General features: G+C 33.4%; 2 protein-coding genes across 2 annotated transcripts; both read left to right on the top strand.

Moving 5' to 3' along the window:
- The first annotated feature begins 4,232 nt into the window (after window positions 1–4,232).
- LOC115965982 (glycosyltransferase BC10-like) lies at window positions 4,233–11,376 on the top strand. The gene is made up of 3 exons (XM_031085322.1): window positions 4,233–4,293; window positions 7,944–8,389; window positions 10,708–11,376. The coding sequence occupies exons 1-3, from the start codon at window positions 4,233–4,235 to the stop codon at window positions 11,350–11,352; spliced, it is 1,152 nt and encodes a 383-aa protein (XP_030941182.1). The 3' UTR covers window positions 11,353–11,376.
- A 6,050-nt stretch (window positions 11,377–17,426) lies between these two features.
- Window positions 17,427–21,068, top strand: LOC115965975 (glycosyltransferase BC10-like). The gene is made up of 2 exons (XM_031085312.1): window positions 17,427–18,008; window positions 20,433–21,068. The coding sequence occupies exons 1-2, from the start codon at window positions 17,427–17,429 to the stop codon at window positions 21,066–21,068; spliced, it is 1,218 nt and encodes a 405-aa protein (XP_030941172.1).
- The last annotated feature ends 3,708 nt before the right edge of the window (window positions 21,069–24,776 follow it).

Here is a 24,776-nt window from a genome sequence, read left to right as displayed (position 1 = left end):
GTCAAGGATGAATTTAATGGAGGGTGGGAGATCTGTGTACACTCCATTATTAAATTGTAAAGCCTTGGATAAAACTTCATGTAAAGTAATAGCCATATAACCACTGGAAAATGTTATTGCTGTTGGATTCAAATTTTGAAAGGATGTTGCTTTTCTGGGTTCTTGACTAGAAGAAGCGCCTTCATGCATTTTCTGAGGAAATCCCTGTATAGGTGTTTTTCCTTTGTTTCTTCTTGAACTTGAAGAAGACATGTTTTGATTAAATATTTGCTTTTCTTCCTGCCATGAATTAACAGAATGGTTGTCTATAAAAACATTTTTGTTAAAATCATGAGATGTCATGGAGCAAATACTTTTATGCTGAATGTATGCAATGGGATTGGATGATAATTCATGAAACTGGCTGAGGTTCAAAGAATCATCAAATGAGGTAGAAGGTACAAATTGATCAAGGTTTTTTGCTTGATTTGGACCAAGTGAAAATGTTGGTGAAGATATTTTGGTATTGATGAGGTTAAGGGTCTTAGAGACAGAGAAACTTCTTGGAGACTGCTAATCTCTCTAGGTTCTGGGCTCCTAAGAAACTTAAACTTAACTGGTTGACCAAAAGGATGGGTAGTGATTCCTTCACTGTCCATGATGAAAGGGTATAACAAACACATGAAAGGTTTTCTTAAGATGACCCTATCTATCATATTTTTGACAAGAATAAATGTGGTTTTGAAACACGTATTGTCTTGGCAAACATGTGCTTTTGGGATTTTGAATTCAATCTATATTTTTCCTCCACTTGCGGAAGTCAACCTTTCTTTGGTTTTCCGGAAATATTTAGAGGGTATAATTCCTTCTTAGATGCAGTTGAGATCAACGCCTAAGTCTATTAAGGCTACTACCTTAAATTCAAAATCTTTGCTGATGACAATCCTGACTTTGGAATGTCATTTCTGGAAGTAAATCCTACTGATGGTCTGTAAGAACGTTTCATTGGATGGTTTCTGTGCTATATCAGTTATAGGGTTAACTGTTTCATCTACTTCATCATCTAAAGGGTTCTGAAATGAGGTTCCTTCCTCATTGCCTTGATGAGAAGTATCTTCTAACTGTTTGACTCTCTGGTCCATGAGGTTATGATCTACCCTAAGGATGGTTATGTATGTTGAGGTCTAAAAAAAGTCACCATGTTGCACCAAGGCCCAAAATGGCATAGAGAGTTGAACTCCATGAGAAAATAAAAGACTTGAGCCCGCAATAAAGAAAAAAAGAAGGTAGGCCCAACTCCATTAAAGGATTTAAGGAAGAACCCAGACCCGCGAATAAATAGGCCTTAGAATTCATGAAACAAAGGGAAGAAGAAAAAAAGCCCAGCCCGCCAAGGTCAGAAAATCACTAGGTAGTCTAGTGGTAAGAACTGGATTGGGATACCTAGGGATAGCCAGGGGCTCGGGATCCTTGGGACATGCAGTAAAACCAGGATATGAGATCAAGACAGCTTCAAAGGAGTGCCAAGAAACCCAAGGAACGAGAATAGATATGTCCCTATCAGCCACCCAATGATGCAGAAAAGAACTAGAAAGCTTGAAAAATAACAATTCATGAGCAAGGGGCTGGTACCTCTGGGAACCCAGAATGAAGAACCATGAAGGGAAGCAATTGGGAAGACTTTCAACTTGGCAGAAATGAATCAGCTCACTTGGGAAAAATGACAAGAGGAAAGGTAGCCAAAAGTTGAGTCCGAAAAGGGTAAGAGGCCTTGAAGGAAGAAGGGCCAAAGGTCAGCTTTTTAAGGACACCCCAGAATCAAAAGTCAGTAGAAGACTTTTAAGGAAGAAGCACCAAAAGGAGAAAATTATGAGAAATAAGGAAGGGTCCAGCCACCAAGGTTGCTGACACTACATTGGTTCTAGTACCCAGGAGGAGCAAATGGGAGGAATCAGTGGTACCTTGGAGCCCTAGGATGACACTATAAAATGGGGAAGCAGCCAACAGTGAAGGGGCATTCAGCAATAGTGAATTAGAGCAGAATCATTGAGAAAACTCTATGAGAATTAAAAGAAAGTAAGAAAAGAGAAGGAAATACCGCCCAGTATCCTCAAACAGCCATTAGAGAGCACACTTGGATTCAAAGGGATTCAAACTTTGCAAGTTATAGAGGCCTGAAGAGCCATCTAAGTCTATAATTTTTGAACTTATTTGGACCTTGTGATACGTCCTAGTGAGCATGTATTACACAATTGAGAAATTAATGAAATATTACACAGTATCTTAAGGACCCCTTAACTTTTACTTTGTGTCTTTCTCTATCGTATTGCTGCTTTATTGATTCTTATTGTTCAATGCATATATTTCTTGTTTGCTAGTATATATGTGTTGTAGGATTCCTGTTCTGTGCACCATCTGGTTCGTAATCAGCCCATTTAACTGTGATGAACCAAGCCCAATCCCTTAAAAACAACAACAACAAGGCCCGAGGTCGTCGTTCCTACTTGGGCCTGGGCGTCGTCCAAAAGGACCCTCACAATATATATATATATATTACTGTCTCCATACATCTTAAAAGATGTCAAACTCTTTCAAGAACATATTACAAAAACCCTTCTCATGAAAGATATACGAATATCAATACTAAGACCTTTCTTTTAAAAGGCACAAAGACTTCATATTAAAGTCATTCTCATTGAAGACATACATTTTCAATACTTAAAGCTATTCTTATGAAAGACACAAACTTATAAAATTAAAAATCTTTTTTATGGAAGGCAATATCACTCATACTTGACTGAAAACTAAAAGAGCATTATAGGGAAAAATCATTTAAGTGCATGATAAAGGGGATAAACTTGACCAACCTATGCACACGGCTAGACATATTCTCTCTCCCTCCAGTTACACCCATTTTTCCTTTTCAATCATGAAGTCACCATAAAAGGACTCATAATATCATACCGCACTATTGGACTCACTTCGTCATGCTGCTGAAATATTATAAGTCCACTGCTATTATACGGTTGGAACTACAAACTATGAAGATAAGTCATTATATTTTATCTCCAAAATTATACAATTGAGTATATTTTAATTCATTATCATTATACTGTTGCACTTATATTATTTTGCTGTTAGAATGTTATTAGCTCATTAATGCTATACGGCTAGAGCCACAAATCATATAAAGAACAAAGTGATGCTGTACAGCTAGAGTCAAAAACATACAAGGTAAGTCAAAATCTCTCTATCTTCAAGATTACATTATTAAGTACATGTTAATTCATTGTTATTGTACCGCTGGATGCAAGTTACTTTAATATTATCTCACTATTTAATAAACATGATCTCACTAATACTTCATTAATGAACATACATATTAATAAGTTGATCTACCACCATTGCACATATATTATTTGGACATGAACAACCACTAGACACATATCTTCTGGAAATGAACTATCATTGGACATATATTATTTGGACATGGACCATTGCTGGACATACCTTATTTTGTTGAACATGAACCATGAATCGCAGCTGGATATGGACTATTGGACTCATCCCATTATTAGATATATGACACTTAATTAACCACTTTCTAATATTGGACATCACTTAATAAACATAATAATAATGGTGTTCAACTAATCATTTAATCAATGTTATTCAATTAAATATACTATTTATTTATTTCAACCATTATTATGATTCTAAGACTTTGGGTTTTATCTATTTTGTAGGCTTAAAATGCACTAGAAGTCATTAGTCTATGTGGCCCAATGTCAAGTTCTGGATTGGACTTCCCAAAACAAATCCGGGTCTAGCAAAGTCACACCTCCAGTGGAAAACACGTGGCTACGCGCAAAAAACCTCCCTCGACACACTTCATGACAAAAGTATAGATGATGGGAAGGTTGTATTGCAAATCGTTAGGAATCGTACTTGACAATCAAGGCATACATGTTGACTCCCTAGTTATGTGGTGACTCTCACGTGTTAGGTGTCAAGGAGAGTACCTGACGACCCCTGGGTACGTGACAACTGTTAGGATGGATTGTATCATATGGTGTCAAGAAAGGGACCTAACAACCCCTTGTGTTAGGAGCTTTACTTGTTGTTGATGATGGCATGAGGAATGAGGGTGCTTGGGTAGCATTAGGCCAGTCATTTGGCTTCATGTTTTCTCAACACATTGATGGTTCCTTATGCCAAAGTAGTAATGCTCCTAAGGGCTCTTTAAGGGGGACATGCCCAGTCTCCTTACTCGAGTTGGATTGATGAGCAGTGTGAAGGAGGCAGCATGTGGAGGTACCTTGCTCCACATGATGCCCCAAGGCCATGGCAAAGTGGGGCCATGGTGGGTAGAGTTAGTCAGTTAGTCATTTTATTGACACTATCAATTGAGTTTTTGGTGATGGATGACTAGATCTTGTTGAACAACTAGATTTCGTAGAACAACTAACTTGAGTTAATTTCTTTTTAGTCTTGTAGAAATATTCCTTATCAAAGTTATTTGTTTAAAGGGTTACAATTGAGAGAAATAGTTTAAAAAAATTCTGTTTAATAACATGATGAGATTGAATGAAATATGGGTTACAAAATAAGTGACAAATAATGGTATTTTTTGATAACAAGTTTTAAAAAAATAATTCAATTGATCCAAGTTACAATTATAGGAAGGTTTTATTTTATTTTATTATTTTTTTCTTTTTTAAAGGAGAATATACCATGTCACTGAACTATATCCCTCTTGACATGTAGTAGTAGATGTATATAGTAATAATAACCATGTGTGTCAAACCTTTCTTTTTATTAATTAACCTTGTGCATGTCTACTTCTAGTTCTGGACAACTTCTATACTTGATTGATTTTAATTTTTGAAAGGTTCCTTTTATTGTGTCTTTGACAGCTACAAAACTACATTTCAGAAAAATTAAATGCACTGCAAGAAAAACCTTAATTTATTCAGCAACAATAGAAAAACAAAAATGTAAAACCTAATCAACAGAAAATTAACGTAACGAAATGATCAATTAATCTTCCAATAAAATATTGTTTGGAGTTTGAAACTTCAAATCTAAGCTGTTCTATTAAAAATGTTTTTAAGTTAATAATTTGAAGTTTGAACGGTATTTTCCGGCCGTGATAAGGTAAAAGCACAGCATTGACCTCCAATCTTGGAAAGTTGACAATTTAAAATTAATTTAATTATTTAAACAGTATTTTACAGCCAAACTTTTTTTCATTTTTCCGGCCTGGATATACTATTTACATTGAAGATGCCAAAAAACTGTTTAAAATTGAGCAGATTTTAGGCCGATGAAACGGTTTGATTTTGCAATTTTTGAGGAAAAACCTTCATTGTAGCTTGAGTCTGGAGGATATCACAATTCAAAAACCAAGACCTGTTTTTAATATCTTTTGCATGCTAGTCAAACCCCTAGTAGTTAAACAAATGTTTGAACCTGATGATGTTACACATAAAAGTGGTTCATTGAATGTATTTTTTATAATTAGTTTTTACAAGATTGAAGATTTAAATCTAAATATAGTTGTAATATCTCTTGTCCATCTCTTATTATTTTAGGAAGTAACTCTCAAATACAAATTATTTGCACAACTTTTTGTGTTTCATTTGATGTCTTATCAATCATAATTCGTAATTTAAAAATAATGCTTTAGTTATTTATAAAAAAGTAAAATAGATATAAAATAAGTTATAGAGAATTTGTATACCTAAATAACTCCCTTCCATGATCTTAAATCCTCGTTACTCTGAGATAGGCTAATTGTAGATCTCTTGTATATTATATGATAGTAAAAGATTTGTGTACTAGTTTCTCAAAAAAAAAAAAAAAAAAAAAAAAAATTGTGTACTAATCATGTGAGGTGACATCAACCCTAGAAAGTAAGCTACAATCAAGTTTTGCTTTACGTCCAAGCACATATGAGCCCATGTTGTCCACTTTCTTTTCTTGAATTGTTGACCAGATTAAAAAATAAAAGAGGACTAGGCTCAACGACATTAGATTAAAACTGAGTAATTAAGCAAGCAAGAACACGAAAGCCCATGCAGTAGAAAGCTTACAAATTGTCAAATTGATCAGCTAGCAACCTAGATTTTAGCAATGGTTTTTGCAAAATGTTTCCTTGCTCTAATAATTACATTAATATATTTTTTAATTAATTCTATACTGAAATAAATTAGCCAAACAATGTTCGGTATAATAAAAAATTATATGTAAATTATTGATAGAATAATTAAAAATAATACAATAGAAAGTAAAGATTAAAAAAAACTGCAAGGCAGTGAAAGTAAAGTAAATAATAAAATTATTTTAAATTTCTTGAACTTTTTTTGAGAAGAAATTTTCTTATAATTTTGGTCTTTTAAGTTTTAACGGAAATAGTTTGTTAAATTTATGGAAACTTTAATAATAAAATTCTACTTCAAACAAACTTTATAAATTATTTTATTTTATATACTGAATCAAAGTTATCATGTTGCCAAGAATATTTGGTAAAAGCTGGGCTAGCTTAACCATATACGCAACTTAGTTCATTACCTAATAGGCTCCCAAATAAAATTTAGGCCCGTATTGACTACTAAAATAAATTGACTATTAAAAAAACTCTCACTCTATTTAAAGCATAGAAGTTTTTTTTATTTATTTATAGGGTAAATTCTGTATTTAGTCCATATCATTTACATTATATTTCAATTTAGTTTTAGTATCTAACATTTTAATATTGTATCAATTTAGTTCTTGCCATTATCTCTTAGACGAAAATTGATGATATGGCAAATAGCTAAAATAAAAAATTAGTTTATTGTCATGTCAACGGAAACTAATTTTTTATAAAAAAAATTTAAATATATTATTTAATTAACATTTATATATAAGAAAAGACTTTGCTTAAAAATTTTGTCTTAAGCCCTAAAATTCATCGAGCTGACACAATGGTCAAGTAGAGAACTCAGTTGAGTTTTCAAAAGTTTGAGTGCCACATATAGTCTTTCTAATACAAGTTCCTCATCCCACTTTTCATGTGTTCCACTTTATACTCTTAAAAAGAAAAAAAAAGAAAAAAAAAAAAAAGAGTAATATGTCATGTGTTTGATTTTTGAATACAAATTTTTTGTTTCACTTTTTGTGTTTTATTTTATGCTCTACCAACCAAAACTTGCCATCTATTTGAATTTTGTTTTCCACTTTTTGGTTATTTATAAAGAAAAGTAAACAAAAAAAAAAAATACATACAAGTTGTGATTAGTGTTAGTGGAACACAAAAAATGGATAAACTTTGATTTGTTTTTTTTGTTTTTTCATTTTAAACTTTAATTATTTTATTAAAAAAAAAAAAAGAGAAATACATTGCAAGCTGTGATTGTCATATTTGTGAAGTATAAAGTGGAACTTCCATTTAATTTTTTTTTTTTTCAATAGATGGCAAGTAATAACTACTTAATTAGCGAAATATAAAATGGAATACAAAAATTAGGACAAGTAATTTACATTCACTATATAAATATTACTTTTTTTTTTTTTTTTTTTAATCCTAAAGAAGGAAAACTGTAATTTCATTAAGAAAGAATGGCGAAGTCGGCCTGGAGGATATCTTCCTCCCAATACATATAGATATTACCTACGTACGCACTAGTCAACTACTAATAGTACTACAAAACATGTGATACAGTATAACGCAATGACAAGAAAGTTCACCGTTACTTGAATTACAAGCGTTTCAACTGGCTCTTGTAATTTAAACTATTAACAATCTCTTATTAATTCTCTATTTCTCTTTCCCTCTATCTATCTCAACTCCGTGTGGTTACCAATGGGAAATGAGCAACATCTATTGCAAAGGATTTCCAAGGCCTTCTATTTCCAATTACAATCAAGTCATATCTTTCAATTTTTCTTCTTTGTTTTTGGTTTGACGTTTGGATTTGTAGCTTGTTTATACCTCAAAAGCTTCTTGGTTTCTTTACAAGCCCCAACATACACTACTCTTCCACCAATATCATCAACAGTATCACCACCACCACCACCACCACCACCATTAGAATTATTGCTATCTAGTTTTGTTGAATCAGCAAATGGGACATCCAACTATGCTAGAGTTTCACTGAAAAAGCAGGAGTTCCTTACTCATAATATGAGTGACCAAGAGTTGTTCCAGAACGCATCAATGGTTTCACAAACAGAACTGTCTGGCAGGCAGGTTCCAAAGGTGGCCTTCATGTTTATGACAAAAGGGCCTTTGCCTTTTTCTCTCTTGTGGGAGAAGTTTTTCAAAGGGCATGAAGGCTTTTACTCCATATATGTACATGCACATCCTTCTTTCAATGATTCAGAGCCTGAAGATTCTATCTTCTATGGGAGAAGAATCCCTAGCCAGGTAAGGTGTTTCTTCCATAAAATTGTCTATGACTCATTATTGTTTTTATGAATGTTGAATATAACTTCATGATTAATCAAGGAAAGGAAAGCATCCAACCAAAGAAAAAGCATGCTAATTAATTTGGTTTGATTAACAAAAACAATAAACACACAAACGCATAGTGCTACGTTTTCTTAGGAATGAGCCCGCAGAATGTTACGGGAGGGCATCTCAAAAAATGGATAAAATCCAAACAGGGTTTTCTTATTGTGAAAACAGCATTCAAAGTAAAATTTTACCCAATAATAATATTTTTCGGCTTGCATTGTTGTTCAACATCAATTTATATTTCTTTACAACATAAACATAATATTCAAATTCAAAAGAAACTCATCTACTACAAGTGATAAGATTCATTTGAAGACTAACCTAACAATTTATACTACCCCGAAGGTGGAGGGGGAGGTAGGGCTAGGGGGAGCAATTGTCCCCTTTGGAAAAAAAGGAAAAAAAAGAAATATATATATATATATATATATATATGTGTGTGTGTGTATATTTAAAAACATGTAACACATCTATTTAGATGATTTTTTATTTTTTATTTTTTTTGGTTGAGAATCATCTAGTTAGATGACTAATTCATCATTTTTGTTTCCAATAATTACTCTTATATTATACATAACTCATTAATTCAAAGTGTATTTAATGTACTTCATAAAAAATAGAAAAGAAAATTTTATACATTTTTAAGACACTATTTTTTTCCTCTAATAACTCTTATACCATAATAACACCTCCTAGAAATATATGAGTAAAATTAGTAAATATTTTTAATTAAACCCTTCTTTATTTTTTTTAATATTTTTAATTTTCAATTTAGAAAATTATAGATATGGATTATGGACATTTTTTTTTCCTTTTAAAAGAAATGATAAATGTAGATTTCATAGTTAGGACTCTCTTTTCTTTTTTTTTTTTTTTTTTTTTTTTTTGGAGAAAACGGTAAGAAATCATGGTTAGGACTTGGGAGTTAAAAAATCTTTAGTTTAAATTAATGTTGTATGTAATAAAATAGCATTTGTAAATCATGTTACAAACATTTTTTTTCAAGAAAAATGTTACAAACATATTTTTTGTGTCTATAAAAGTTATTTTTTGGATTTAATTATATATATATATATATATATATATTTAGCTTTCACCCATCCCACACCCTCCTTTCTAGAGATATTTCTAGCTCCGCCACTATTGTCTTGCCCTTATCTATTTACCCAACTCAAATCCATATAAAAAGAGAAGAACAATATTAAAGATACTTCTAGTTCCGCCACTAGCTATCCTGCTCTTATTTATTTACCCGACCAACTCGATCAAAAAAAAAAAAAAAAAACTCATCCTTAATTTACCCATGTCATCAAGGTAACTTTGGGAAGGGCTCTCTCTTTCCTTTTTTTTTTTTTTTTTTCTTTTTTGGTTTTTAATTTTTATATTATTATTATTTTTTTATTTTTTTAAAATATTCAAGTTTGTCTTTTTCTTGAGTAACTAACAGTCTAATACCATAAGCTCGCCTCTCTTCTAAAATGATAAACAACTAAAGAAACATTTTCCTTATGTGAAATCTAATAAATCCAAATCGTAGGAATTATAAGGGCCATTAAAGTGGAGAAAATCAAACATAGATAGCTTTAGGGTGACATTACTCAATGAACTACTGGAGTCTTGATTAGTTTGGTCCTTGATACGTACGTCTTGATGAATCTTCAACTTGATAATAAATTTGACTATCCAAAAGTTGATAATGACCAATTTGGCCACTGGGAGATCTTTAATCTTTTTGGTTGTGTGAGTCTACCTGTAATTAAGTTGATCAAGATGAGTGTTCAAAACAAAGCCCAGATCTATCCTTATAGTTGTTAATAAAGCTTAGATTTATCCAGTAAATATTCGATGTAGGACTTATCACACACCCATACAAAACATACTTAGATTATATCCAAATCAGATCTGGGGTGTCACTAGAGAAAACTTTAATTTAGAGACATCAATAATGGGGTGTAAACTCTAAAAAGAATGAGAGAGAGGAGGGACAATGATAAGAATACAATTAAAAAAAAAAAAAAAAAACCCGGAATGAACGAGGTGAGCCAAGACAAGATAGAGGCATTTTGTCATTAATATTTCTTGTTTGTACATGTACATTTGCAGAGCATATTTCATATTCGCATGGGCAGCAAGATATTGATTAGCAGTTCATTTAACCAAAAAACAAGAAAAAAAAAAAAGATTATTAGTTTCATAAACTAATATGCGTTCAACATTTCTTATTGTAGCCAGTCTATTGGGGTACATCCTCAATGATTGACGCTGAGAGACGCCTATTAGCAAATGCCCTACTTGACATCTCCAATCAAAGATTTGTTTTGCTCTCAGACTCATGCATTCCATTATTCAACTTCAAGATTGTTTATAACTACCTCATGGACTCAAATTTGAGCTTCCTAGGCTCCTTCGATGACCCAAGGAAGGCAGGTCGTGGTCGATATAGTCCCCAAATGTGGCCCTTAATAAACATCACAGATTGGAGAAAAGGGTCTCAATGGTTTGAAGTACACCGTCACCTTGCCATGCACATTGTGTCTGACACCAAATACTACCCTATTTTTCAAAAACATTGTCTCATGCCCTGTTACATGGATGAACATTATATTCCAACACTTGCGAACATGTTGTACTCAGAGTTCAACTCAAATCGAAGCATTACATGGGTTGATTGGTCCAGGGGTGGCCCTCATCCTGCAAAATTTGGATGGGGTGATATCACTGATGAGTTTCTAAATCAAATTCGATTTGGATCAACATGTCCTTATAATGAAAATACAACATCAATATGTTTCTTGTTCGCTAGAAAATTCTTACCTAGTACATTGGAGCCTTTGTTAAGGGTTGCTCCATTGTTGCTTGGTTTAGAGCCATAGAGTTTTTCAATCATTGTTAAAGCTTATATGATTAAATTTAAAGTAATGATAATCATATGATTCCATTTAAATTTCAATATGATTTATTTCCTTCTGTACATGGAGAGAAAATGTATGAGATTTTCTAGTAAGTAATTGTTTATACGCTTTAAAAATGTTTAAGAATATAAATCATATGAACCATCCCACTTTAAATGTGAAGCTGGAGAGGTATGTTTTACTATCCTAGTCATGGGTGCCCTACAAATCCAAATACAAACTAAAATGGGTTAGGCGCCCTTGGATCCATCTCTTACAGTGATGGTTGGTTCAGAATTAGGGGTGGCAAAATAAACTCAAACCTATTTACCCACCCAAACTCACCCAATTATTAATTGGGTTAAATGGGTATTAAGCCAATTAAACCCGTGGTGCCCAAACCCTAGAGTGATGTTTTCAGGGACAAAGGACTTGGGCACCCAATTTACTTGTTGGTGGGTTTCCTTGCACTCCTACGGATAGTTGCCTCAAACGCTGCCTTGACAGCCAAATCTCTTTTACTAATGTGATTCTAGGCCCAATTCTCAGCCACCCTTTGGTCTTTCTTCTTCCTCTCTTTCAACTTACCCTCACCTTCCTTTTGTCTCCCCTCCTTTTTTCCTCTCAGAACCACTTTACTATTCGTCCTCCCTCCCTTTTTATAGTCCCTCCTTAGTGGGGGTTCAAATAATTACTTTTTCATCATTTCTCACGTAATCCCACTTCTGCCTAGAATCCCAAGGAAAAATCATTCCTTCTAAAAATTCTCTTGAAACTTGTTTTAGATGCCAAATAGCGTTTCAGCAGCAAACTTCCCAAAGACACTGACAGTAATTGGGGATTAACCTGAATTTGACCGTCCCCTCATCAGCCTCCCCCTGGCTTGTTAGTCGGTATTGGGCCTAACCTGTCCTGGACATAATAGGACTCCCCCAAATGTTAATCTTTGAACCCTTGCACACTTGTCATTGGGCTAGGCCTCTCCCTACAGTATCGAACCAATTTCTATTTCCTGGGATAGCCTTCGTTACCTGGGCCAACCTTGGGCCTTGGTTGCATGGGTCATTCCCGGTTACCTAGACCCTAGCCCCTACAAAACCCAATTAACATTAATATTTATTGGGTTTTAACTAGATACCCAATTAAACCCAATTATGATCCACATATCATTTTTACAAATCACCCAACTCTAAAATACTCAAAACCACTAAAAATTACCAAAATACCCCCTGAACCTAAAAAATGATAGAAATACCCCCAAAACCTAAGAATGACCAAAATACCCATGAAACCTAAAGGAAAAAAAATGAAATACCCCCTAAACCTAAAAAAATGACCAAAATACCCCTAAACCTAAAAAATGACCAAAATAACCCCAAAACCTAAAAATTACCAAAATACCCCCTAAACCTAAAAAACGACCGAAATACCCTCAAAACCGAAAAATAACCCTGAAACCTAAAAAGTGACCAAAATACCCCTAAAACCTAAAAATTACCAAAATACCCCCTAAACCTAAAAAATAACCAAAATACCCCGCTAAACTTAAAAAATGACCAAAATACCCCCCTAAACCTAAAAAATGAACAAAATATCCCCAAAACTTAAAAAGTGACCGAAATATCCCCAAACCTAAAAAATGACTAAAAGACGTCCAAAACCTAGAAAATTACCAAAATAGTCCCAAAATCTAAAAATTAACGAAACACCCCTAAAACCTAAAAAATTAGTGACATTCCCTTGAAACCTACAAATGATTGAAAATACCCTTGAAACATCCATAATACTCCAAACCTCTATTTTGGTAATTTTAGAGGCATTGGGAGTATTTTGTTCATCTTATAGGATTAGTAGCATTTTGGTCATTTTAGATCTTTTGAGGGGTATTTTTGTCATTTTAGAGGTTTATATCTATTTTGGTCATTTTGGAGGTTTCAAGGTATTTTTGGTAATTTTATAGGTTTCCAATTATTTGTGGTCATTTTAGAGGTTTTGGGTATAATTGGGTCATTTTAATGGTTTGGGGGTATTTTCGTCATTTTATAGGTTTGAGGGTATTTTGGTAATTTTTGGAGTTTGGGGGGTATTTTGGTCATTTTTAGGTTTCAGGGGGTATTTTGGTCTTTTTTTAGGTTTAGGGGGGGTATATTGGTAATTTTTAGGTTTCAAGAGTATTTGGTTATTTTCTAGGTTTAGGGGGGTATTTTGGTCATTTTTAGGTTTAGGGGGTATTTTGGTCATTTTTTAGGTTTTGAGGATATTTTGGTCATTTTTTAGGTTTAGAGGTATTTTGATCATTTTTTAGGTTTATGGGGTATTTTGGTCAATTTTTAGGTTTCAGGGGGTGTTTTGGTCATTTTTTAGGTTTTGAGGGTGTGGGGTTTTAGTAATTTTTAGTTGTTTTTGATCATATTTGGTCTTTTTATAGGTTTGGGGGGGGGGGGGGTGTGGGGTTTTAGTAATTTTTATTGGTTTTTGATCATATTTGGTTTTTTTATAGGTTTAGGGGGCTATTTTGGTCATTTTAAAGGATTTTAAGAGTACTTTGGTCATTTTTAAGTTTAAGGAGCATTTTGGTAATTTTGATTATTGGGTAATTGGGTGGGTTGGAGTTTGCCCATAATAATTGGGTTAGGTTTGGTCTGGGTTGGAAGTAATTAGTTAAATGAGCAATAAATGGGTAAATGGATTTTATGTACCCAACCTAATTATGCCCACTCCAAACCCACCAATACCCCTATTCAAAATCCACTAGGCATATATGATATGAGCTTGGCTCTGGGCAATGGTTTAAGATGCAATCATCTCGATATTGATAGCTTTGGCTAAAGGAAAAACCAACCACAAACTCGATTCGGGCCTCAACTTGGTTAATGGGTCAAGAACCCCTAGGATTCGTCTTAGACTTATCCAAGAAGTTTCACCATACTTGTAAGTCACTAATCAATAGTTAATACTCTTAACCACTAATTAAGGTAAGCACTAATGATATTTGACATAAAGGTATGTCTAGCCTAGCCCAAAAGTAGGGATGCATGACTCACGAAGCATCTTGGCTATCATTCACTTCAGCCAACCTCATGATGTGGGGCTTGTCACTAGTCGACTTTTATCTCATGTGGGAGTAGCAACTCTCACTAGTCATTTTAATTAATAGGAGGCAGAGAAATGACAAACAAAAGCCATCATTCCTAGGGATGGCAACGGGTTGGGTTTGGGGCGGGTTTCTTTATGCCCGAACCCACCCCGCGGGCCTACCCCCGAAATCTAAACCTGCCCTGTTTAATAAACAGGGTTTTTTTTAACCCTCAAACTCGCCCCGCCTAGCCATGACAGATCTGAAAGTCAAAATAAACCTCCACAAACTTAGATCAGAAACCCAAAAAAAAAAAAAAAAAAAAAAAACCCAAGATCATGTTCATCAATCTAGATCAGAAACCCAAAAACAAAAAGACCAAGATCATGTTCATCAAGACCAGAGTAGCTACCAAAACCCCAATATCACTGTTCATTAATCAGATTCAAGATCGTTGCTCATCAATTGTACCGAAAACCCCAAGATCGCTACTCATCAATGAGTGATGTGGATTGTGAGAGATGGGAGAAAGAGATGAGAGAGTTATGGCCTTATGAGGTGGAGGAGGGTCCGACGAGGTGAGGGAGGAAGAGTGGCTTCTGCCAGTTGTGGCGAGGTGAAGGAGGCAGGGAGGAAGGATCAGCAAGGTGAAGAAGGGAGCGACGCCGGCAAGGGAGCAGCGGCCGAAAGGCAGGGCGCCTGCGAGACTTCGAGTGAGAGTAAGGGAGAGAAAGAAAGGGCGGCTGAAAGAGGGAAAGAAAGGGTGAGAGTGAATGTAAGGGATTTAGGGTTAGAATTTAGTAAAAGTTTTTATTTAATTAGGGTTTATATATATACACACACATATACAGGTCAAGTTCGGGCCAAGTATTACTAAAACCCGCACCCGACCAGAACCCCTTTTGGGTTTAATTTTTAAAATCCAAACTCAACCCTACTGTTTCACAGGTCGGGTTGGGTCGAGTCAGGTACCCACGGGTCAAGTTGTTTTTGCCATTCCTAATCATTCCTTTCACAGGGAATAACCCAAACACCATCTATAAATAGTAAATACCCCATCAATCCCACTAGGTGAGGGGTTGAACAATATTTACTCTCTTAACTACCACACATGCTTCACTGTTGTATCTTATTTTTCTCCACCACTTACTTAAGTATCAAAGAGTTTATGATTTTTAGCCAAAAAAAAGTTTATGATCAATCCTCAGTGCGACTCTACATTGAAGGCAGGGTAGTTACAGTACCATCCTAACCTAGAAAAAAAATTATATATATAATATTTTAAAATTTTTATGATTTGTCTACCCTTGAAATAAAATTGTAACCACCTTAAATTTTTTTTAGGCTCAAACTTTAGTCCCCTTAACAATATAATAAGCCCTTTCAAACAAAAAGAAAATGTCCAACAAAAAGAGTTCTATTCATTTGATTTTTTTGAGACAAATTTCTTAGCACTTAATAGTCAATTTCAAAATTATATTTTTTATATGCACAACAATGACTTATTTTTAGAGCTTAAATGAATTGGTAACCTTGCTGAAAAGTTAGTGAAGACATAGAAGCATGTCATATATTCATTAGTCTATTTGCTTTTAAAGTTAGTTTTGACCTTCTTGTCGCAGCTGTAATAACGAAAAGAAGTTGTTCAACAATGAAATATATAAAGAATAAAGTTGCAACTTGCAGCATTGATAATGAGACTATCATACAACAATTTTAAAATATGAAAACTCATAAAAAGAAATGGTAAAACTTTATAATATATATATATATATATTTTTTTTTTTTTTGTTAATAAATAAAGTTTTCTTTTTATTAGATTTTGTATAATTTAAAATTTTAATGACTACTCTGAAAAAAAATTCTTAAAGCTGCCACTATTAACCATCCAAAGTTATATGAGGATTAGGAAAGAGGATTCTGTTTTCTTGATTGAATTTCAATTTCCCTTGCTCCAAAATGCGATCCCCCTAAGCCCCGAATTGTGGTTTCTTCCATTATACCATGAATCACCGCCTACAATCGGCACCCTTTGTGGGAACCACGTAAGTTTAAGACTTGGGAAACATGAGTATAGACACTGGATTTACAAGGGTCACGCACTCTTAAGGACCGAACAGTCCCAAACTCCCAAGTGGACCGGTCCATTTAGTGGCACCTAAAATTATTAATAACTAAATAGAACACCATTTGTTACACACACCTAAGTGTAATAAGTTTTATCCAGCTAAATATCCATCCCAAAGGGTAGAAACCCAATTGCAAAATTTTATAGGGAACCTCTTTCATGGTTGACTTGGTTTCATGACTTTTAATAATAATCAATACTTACAATATTTCATTCGACACATTCCTTCTTTGTTTGTTTGTTTTTATTTCTATATATTATTATTATTATTTTAATAAACTCATATATACTTTCTTTGTTGCTTTATATGGCTGAATACTTGCAAATAAATTACCCTGCCTTGATTTATTGATTTGGATAGAGAAGAAGCAGATGAATGAGGAGCTTAGCAAGGAGAGTATATGAACATGCCCTGGCCTTTGCTTAACGTGAGATACAAGAAGCTAAGTCATGCGACGTCGTAGGAGACTGTGTGTGGAATTCTCCTGTTACCCTGCCTACAATTGATAATTATCCTTTATTTTATATATATATTTATCTTTAAGATCTTCAGGTTTATTTGGTCCGTTAGAACTGGGTTAGAATTTCCAAAAGGTTTGAGTGCAACCTAATTAAATTCCTTTTGAAACAAATTCCTCTTACTTAATTCATCCTGTAGATGTTACCTACCTACAAATGCAATATAGAACATGCAATATAGAATAAACTAATGATGATAACGAAAAAGTTTACCATTACTTGAGCTATAAGCGTTTAATTCGCTTTAGCAATTGAAGCTACTATAACAATCTCTTAATTAATTCTCACCCCCGACCCCTCTATCTATCTCCTCTGTGTCAGTGTGTGGTAACAATGGGAAATGAGCAACATCTATGGCAAAGGATTTCCAACGCCTTCTGTTTCCAAATACAATCAAGCCGTATCTTTCAAGTTTTCTTCTTTGTTATTGGTTTGACGTTTGGATTTTTAACTTGTCTATACCTAAAAAGCTTATTGCCTTTATTACAAGTCCCAACATATTCTACTATTTCACCAATATCATCAACAGTACTAGTACCGCCAGCACTACATACACCACCACCTCCACCACCACCAATAGAATCATTGCCATCAAGTTTAGTTGAATCAGCAAATGGGGCATCCAACTATACAAGTGTTTTGCTGAAAAAACAGGAGCTCCTTACTCATAATATGAGTGACCAAGAGTTGTTCCAGAAAGCATTAATGGTTCCACAAACAGAACTGCCTGGCCGGCAGGTTCCAAAGGTGGCTTTCATGTTCTTGACAAAAGGGCCCTTGCCATTGGCAACCTTGTGGGAAAAGTTTTTCAAAGGAAATGAAGGCTTTTACTCCATATATGTGCATGCAAATCCTTCTTTCAATGATTCAGAGCCTCAAGATTCTATCTTCTGTGGTAGAAGAATCCCTAGCCAGGTAATATGTTTCTTCAGTAAAAAAAATTGTCGCTGGGTGATTATTCTTTTTTATAATTGATGTTGAATAGAGCTTCGTCAACCAAGAAAATGAAAATCATTAAAAAAAAAACAAAAAAACAAATAATTCAAATTTTAATTTGATTGACAAAAACGATATACACACAATCATTGCCCTTACGTATTTCCAAGCATGACAATACGATGAGGTGGAGTACCTTCTAAGATTCAGAAATTTGGGATGAAATTTTCTTCTATTGAATTCTCCAATATTCTCTAATTTTAATTTAGATCTAAACATGTGGCATTCTAAAATCAAATAAATGTTACGGTTGTCTTAAATTTAGCTAAAAATAAGAGAAAATTAGAGGAATTTTTTTACTCTTGGGCTAAAACTATAAATAAAGAAGTTCCTCCATCACCACCATTAGAATCATCACCATCAAGTTTAGTTTGATCAGCAAATGTATTTAAGAGAATGATTCTTTTTTTTTTATATAAAATTTAATTTTTACACAAGTTGGGGGAGGATTTTTGAGCTCTATTTTTCCTTATTAAGGAGAATAGACAATATTATTGATAAATTCAAATTTTCTGTCACATCTTTTTATATTTCACTTTATATTCTACTAATTACAATATGTTATGCATTCTCAAAAAAATAAAAATTACAATATGTCATGTGTTCGACTTTTTCAATTTTAAATTTTGGTTATTTTATAAGTAACATAAAAAAAAATAAAAAAAACATGGCCGGCAATAAGAAAAGTCAAAATAATACATGGCAAGTTGTGATTTGTGGAGCATAAAATAAAAATAAAAAGAAGAAGAAGAAAGTGGAATAGATAAGTAATATATACATAAATATATACAATTTATATTCTACTAATTAATATATGTCATGCATTCTCAAAAAAAAAAAAAAAATTACAATATGTCATGTGTTTGACTTTTTCAATTTTAAATTTTGGTTATTTTATAAGTAACATTAAAAAAAAAAAAAAAAAAAAAAAAAAAAAAAAAAAAAAACACATGGCCTACAATAAGAAAAGTCAAAATAGTACATGGCAAGTTGTGATTTGTAGAATATAAAATAAAAATAAAAAGAAGAAGAAGAAAGTGGAATAGATAAGTAATATATATATATAAATATATACAATTGAATAAGTAATATTTTACTATGTAAATGAAAAATCTATAAGTATTGTATAAGAACTTAAATTGATCATTTATATATTAATATTTATAGTATACTTTTAGCCTTAATCACATGAATGAAATAATTATTTTTTTATTGAAACTTTACCCTCTTAAATCCATTTTTCATTCACAATCCTAACAAACATGTAGAATACATTAGGTTCCAAGTATATAATAGTTATTTTGACCCATAAATAACAAAGCAATACATCAACAAAAAAACCTATTTTAACAATTTATTTTTTCAATAAATCTCTCCAAAAAAATAATAAATTTTCTTTTCATGACTTTGCACTCTTTCATGTTCCAAAAATCAACAAAATAGTAGGGAAAAAAATATTTGACTACTAAAGAAAATTACATAAACTAAGCATATTGAAGTATTGAGCACATAGTCTGAAAATTGCATTGTTGGAACTTGGAATTAGGTTGATAAAACTTGAAATTCCTTAGACAACATTTTTGTTACTCATACCAAATAGTTATTTTGTTTCTGATTTGAAAATGAATTTTCTTTAGCCACATGCCATAAATATAACTATATTAGAACCACTAAATATTTGACATGTAATCTTTATAAAAACAATGGATTTGAGTGAGGCTTTTATCTATTTGTAATGTTATTATTTTTTATGAGTTACTGTGTTTTTTTTTTTTTTTTTTTTTTTTTTAAGTTCCCAAAAGATTAATTTAATTTTTTAGGGGGTAGTTATACTTTTTGGGAGATCAAAATCTTTAAAAATATCATTTTAATAAATAATACAAGTACCTTACTAGAATTTCTCAACAATTTTTTCCCCTGGTTTTTTTTGGGGAAGAGGGGGCGACTTAAATTTTTTTAATGCCCAAACTTTAAAAAATTAAAAATATACGTATGACCTAAAAACAGTTTCAAAATTTTGGGAGCCACTGACAGGGTAGGATTGTGGGTGCATTATGTCTCTCTCTAGAACCATCTAATTATAATGGAGGTGTCAACGTTGATAAGAGTATGAGAGATGAGAAAGAAGAGGAGGGGCGTAAGTGAAAGCGAGAGTCAGTATATATATAAAGAAATTAAAGATTTCCATCCCCCTACATATCCCTGCTTTCCATGAATATTTGCAAATTAAAAATATTTCATATTCACGTAAGCAATAATTAAGGTATTAAACTATAAATAATTAGTTTTTTTTTTTTTTTTATAAATTAAAATTATATGAGCATCATTAATTTGTTTTTGCAGCCAGTGTATTGGGGTACATCCTCAATGATTGATGCAGAGAGACGCCTATTAGCAAATGCCCTACTTGACATCTCCAATCAAAGATTTGTATTGCTCTCAGAATCTTGCATTCCATTATTCAACTTCAAGATCATTTATAACTACCTCATGGACTCGCATTTGAGCTTCCTAGGTTCCTTCGACGACCCAAGGAAGGCAGGTCGCGGTCGATATAGTCCCCAAATGTGGCCCATTATAAACATCAAAGATTGGAGAAAAGGGGCTCAATGGTTTGAAGTGCACCGTCACCTTGCCATGCACATTGTGTCTGACACCAAATACTACCCTATTTTTCAAAAACATTGTCTCATGCCCTGTTACATGGATGAACATTATATTCCAACACTTGTGAACTTGTTGTACTCAGAGTTAAACTCGAATCGAAGCATTACATGGGTTGATTGGTCGAGGGGTGGCCCTCATCCTGCAAAATTTGGATGGAGTGCTATCACTAATGAGTTTTTGAATCAAATTCGATGTGGATCAACATGTCCTTATAATGGAAATACTACAAAAATATGTTTCTTGTTTGCTAGGAAATTCTTACCTAGTGCATTGGAGCCTTTGTTAAGGGTTGCTCCATTGTTGCTTGGTTGAGAGCCATAGAGTTTTTCAAACATCGTTAATATTTATATGATTAAATAAAGTGATAGTAAATGATATAATTCCATTCAAATTTCAATCTTGGATACATATACACATGCATACATACACACACATATATATATATATGTCCTTCTATGCACGGAGAGAATAATTTATAAGCATTTTTTATAAGTAATTGTTTATATGCTTTAACAATGTTTATGATTAAATCATCCCATAAGAGAAAATCAGTACAAGAAGGCCTTCAGTTAGCATGGTGGTATCCAAAACATTCTTTTTGGAAACAAACTAGGTGAGAGCCTTCCTAACATAAGAGCAAAGTTTTTTCTTACCATTTTACATTAAGGTAATAATTAATATCAAAAGAATCAGCCTTATCGTTAAAAGGAAAACACATACTTTTATCTATGTTTATAATCATGTCAAAACTCAACTTTTGCACTCTCAAGAGTGGGGACGAAGCCAGGATTTCTATTGATGGGGCCGAAATATGAATTAAAATTTTTTTTTATGATGATCCAAATAAGCACCCATTGATCAACAAAATTTTAACAAATGAAAAAAAACACAAAATAACTATTTATTCATATATTGCAATGCAAATATCTATCAAAATTATGTTCAACATTCTAATTAATCTAGGAGATCATAGATGATTGATTCCTTTCTAAATGTCGTTGCAATTTCCGTTTCAATGTATAAAATCATAGAGTATGTTAAAAACTCATATTCAATTAATATACAAAATCAAAGTGTCCATTAAATATTATCTTCCATTTTGTTGTGAAACTTAGTTTTGAAAATACTCATTCCATATTTGTAATGGAAATTAGAAGATCAAGTGTAACAATGAAAAGTACAAATTTTTAAGCAAAACACTAAAATCGATGGCTCAGCCATCGAAGCTGCTAGTGTTGGAGATTAACCGAATTGCAAGGAATGTGGCTCTGGTGATCGACTTAGTTACCATGACCACCACCAAAGTGGTTTCTCTGAATCTCCAATGACCAGACCCTTAATACTGGTGACCAGAACGATGGCTTCACTTATTGGACCTCTAACACTGGTCGTCGAAATAATGGCTCCGCTCGATCACCAGACCTGGAACTGGTCATTGGAACAACGGGTCTAACTACTGCACCACCGACACCAGCCGTCAAAATGGCAGCTCCAGTGATTGGGCCACCGACACTGATCACTAGATTAGCAGCTCTAGCAACTAGACTACCGGCATTGGCTACCCAAACCACCGAATTGGTGACCTATCCACTAAATGGTGTGAGAGGAAGCCACTGTGTATTCTTGTAAAATGTTTTACCAAATTTTTAAAGGTAAAATATTTTACAACTTTTTATAAAAGAATTTATGGTCAACATAAAATATTTTAAATGTTTGACCACATTTTACATGTAAACAAACAACTAGAAATGGGAAAACATTTTTTGAAAAATATTTTACTTCAAAAAAAAAAAAAAACAGAACGTTATACTCTTTAGCTAGCAAAATTTCAAGATAATTAAAGATTAATAACTATGATATCTATCAAATGTTTAAATTTCAATATGGAGGAATGTCTACTGAATTTTGAGAGATTAAAAAAATAAACATTATTTATTGTCAAGATAGTAAGAAGAAGAATAATAGTAAGAAGCATGATAGAGGCAAAGATCAATGGAAGAAGGAAATCATCAAAGAAGACAAGCCTAAATGACAGTGTTGATTTATAATTGTTGTGTATTGTACAAAACGACATGTAGTTTTTCATTATTGTGTATATGTTAAGTATTAAGTGTGTGGATGGCACGTGTGAAGAGTTTGTTAGTCTTGTTAGGTTTTGGAGGGAAAATCCATTAGTTAGTTACTTCCCCTATTTTCCATTTCTGTTGTATATATATACATAGTTGTACCATCATTTCCAATTAATGCAATATACTTGTATCACAACCACTGATTGGAGGAGAGAATTACCCTACATGGGCATGATCAATGGAGAGAGCTCTTAGGATCAAGAATAAGTTCTGGTTGATTGATTGATATGTTTTTCTAACTTCAGCTATGGAGAAAGTTCCTTTCGTGGTTCAAAGTTGGGCATGATACAATGACATTGTGGTTTCTTGGATCATCAATTTCGTTTCCCCTAAAATTGCAACTAACATGGTGTATCATAAGACTACTTAGAAAGTTTGGAAGAAGCTTTAGAATATGTTTTCTTAGGGTAATGGACCTAGGGTTTATCAATTGTAAAAGGATCTAGCAAGTTTTTCTCAAGGTGAACTTTCTGTGAGTGATCACTTCACTGATCTCTCAATTTTATGGGATGAGATACAGAATATGAGCCACTTCCTATCTGTTCTTATGAGCAGTGTGTGTATCATGTGAATGAGAAGATCTCTAATCTTCATCACAAAGAAGCAATTATGCAACTTCTGATAGGTCTTAATGATTCTTTCTCTCACATTTGAGGTCAAATTCTGTTAATGGATCCTATTCTATCAGTTGAGAAGGTGTACTCTTTACTGATTCAAGATGAAAAGCAAAGATCAGTTGGATAAGGCAGCAACAATGGTCCTTTTGTGGAGTCCACAACTCTTGCAGCAAAGGTAATGAATTTTGAATCCAAGACCTTCAAGAGAGGTAAGGAAAGACCTACTTGCAGCCATTGTGGATTGCGTGGTCATACCATGGAGAAGTGTTACAAGCTCCATGGTTATCCTTCTAGATAGAAGACCAAGCCAAGGGCCAATCAAGTCTTATCACACAACAAGCTTTTCCTTTTACAATGGAGCAATGTCAGAATTTACTTGCTATGATTGGAGGGACTGATGCTTAGAATAACATTGTTGCTATGGCTAATAATGTTTCTTTCAATCAAGCTTCAAGTTCTCAGTCCACACCCCTAGCAGGTAATCTCAAGCATTCCATATTTTTTGCTAAACTTGTGAATAGAACTGCTTTGGGTAATGAAACTTGGGTCTTGGATACAGGAGCAAGTGATCATATAGTATGTTCTATTTCTCTTTTTCAGTCTTACACTACTGTTACTCATTGTGTTGTTTAATTGCCTAATGGTGAATTTGCACATGTCACTCACATTGGAATTGTTAAGCTTTCCAATTCTCTTATTCTTGAACATGTTCTTTGTGTTCCTTGTTTCTCATTCAATCTCTTGTCTGTCTGTCAACTCACTCAAAGATTGACTTTGTGTCTTGTGTTTTTGTCCCAATTTTGTTTCATTCAAGCCCTTTCTTGTTGGAGGATGATTGGAGTGGGTGAAGTCCAAAATGGTTTGTACTTGCTACAAAAATGCACTTCGAGGACTACACCTTCTCTATCAAATCATCCTTCCACCAACAAGTCCTTCAAATCAGCTTTTTCATCTTTTGTTTCAAATAAAGATATGTCCATCTTGTGGCATTTTAGATTAGGGCATCCTTCTTTGAGTAAAATGTCATTTTTACAGAATGTACTGCCTTCTTTCTCTGCAAAATGTATTGATGTCTGTACCATTTTCCCTTTGACTAAGCAAAAGAGATTTCCCTTTGACTAAGCAAAAGAGATTTCCTTTTCCTTCTCATAACAATTTGTGTAATACACCTATCTCTTTAATTCATGTGGATGTTTGGGGTCCATATTCTGTCTGCACTCATGATGGCTTTAAGTTTTTCCTTACTATTGTTAACGATGCCACCAAGTCGACTT

Source organism: Quercus lobata, chromosome 2 (genome assembly GCF_001633185.2).
Source record: "Quercus lobata isolate SW786 chromosome 2, ValleyOak3.0 Primary Assembly, whole genome shotgun sequence".
In the NCBI taxonomy this organism is placed as follows: Eukaryota; Viridiplantae; Streptophyta; class Magnoliopsida; order Fagales; family Fagaceae; genus Quercus; species Quercus lobata.
This window is presented reverse-complemented; position numbering and strand designations above follow the sequence as displayed.

What these genes read in the sequence shown, in the direction of transcription:
- LOC115965982 (XM_031085322.1), top strand. Translation starts at nt 4,233, where the DNA reads ATGCCCAGTCTCCTTACTCGAGTTGGATTGATGAGCAGTGTGAAGGAG. An exon ending in GAAGGAGGCAGCATGTGGAG is followed by an intron (nt 4,294 to 7,943) that starts GTACCTTGCTCC and finishes TTGGATTTGTAG; the next exon opens with CTTGTTTATACCTCAAAAGC. An exon ending in GGAGAAGAATCCCTAGCCAG is followed by an intron (nt 8,390 to 10,707) that starts GTAAGGTGTTTC and finishes TTCTTATTGTAG; the next exon opens with CCAGTCTATTGGGGTACATC.
- LOC115965975 (XM_031085312.1), top strand. Translation starts at nt 17,427, where the DNA reads ATGGGAAATGAGCAACATCTATGGCAAAGGATTTCCAACGCCTTCTGT. An exon ending in GTAGAAGAATCCCTAGCCAG is followed by an intron (nt 18,009 to 20,432) that starts GTAATATGTTTC and finishes TTGTTTTTGCAG; the next exon opens with CCAGTGTATTGGGGTACATC.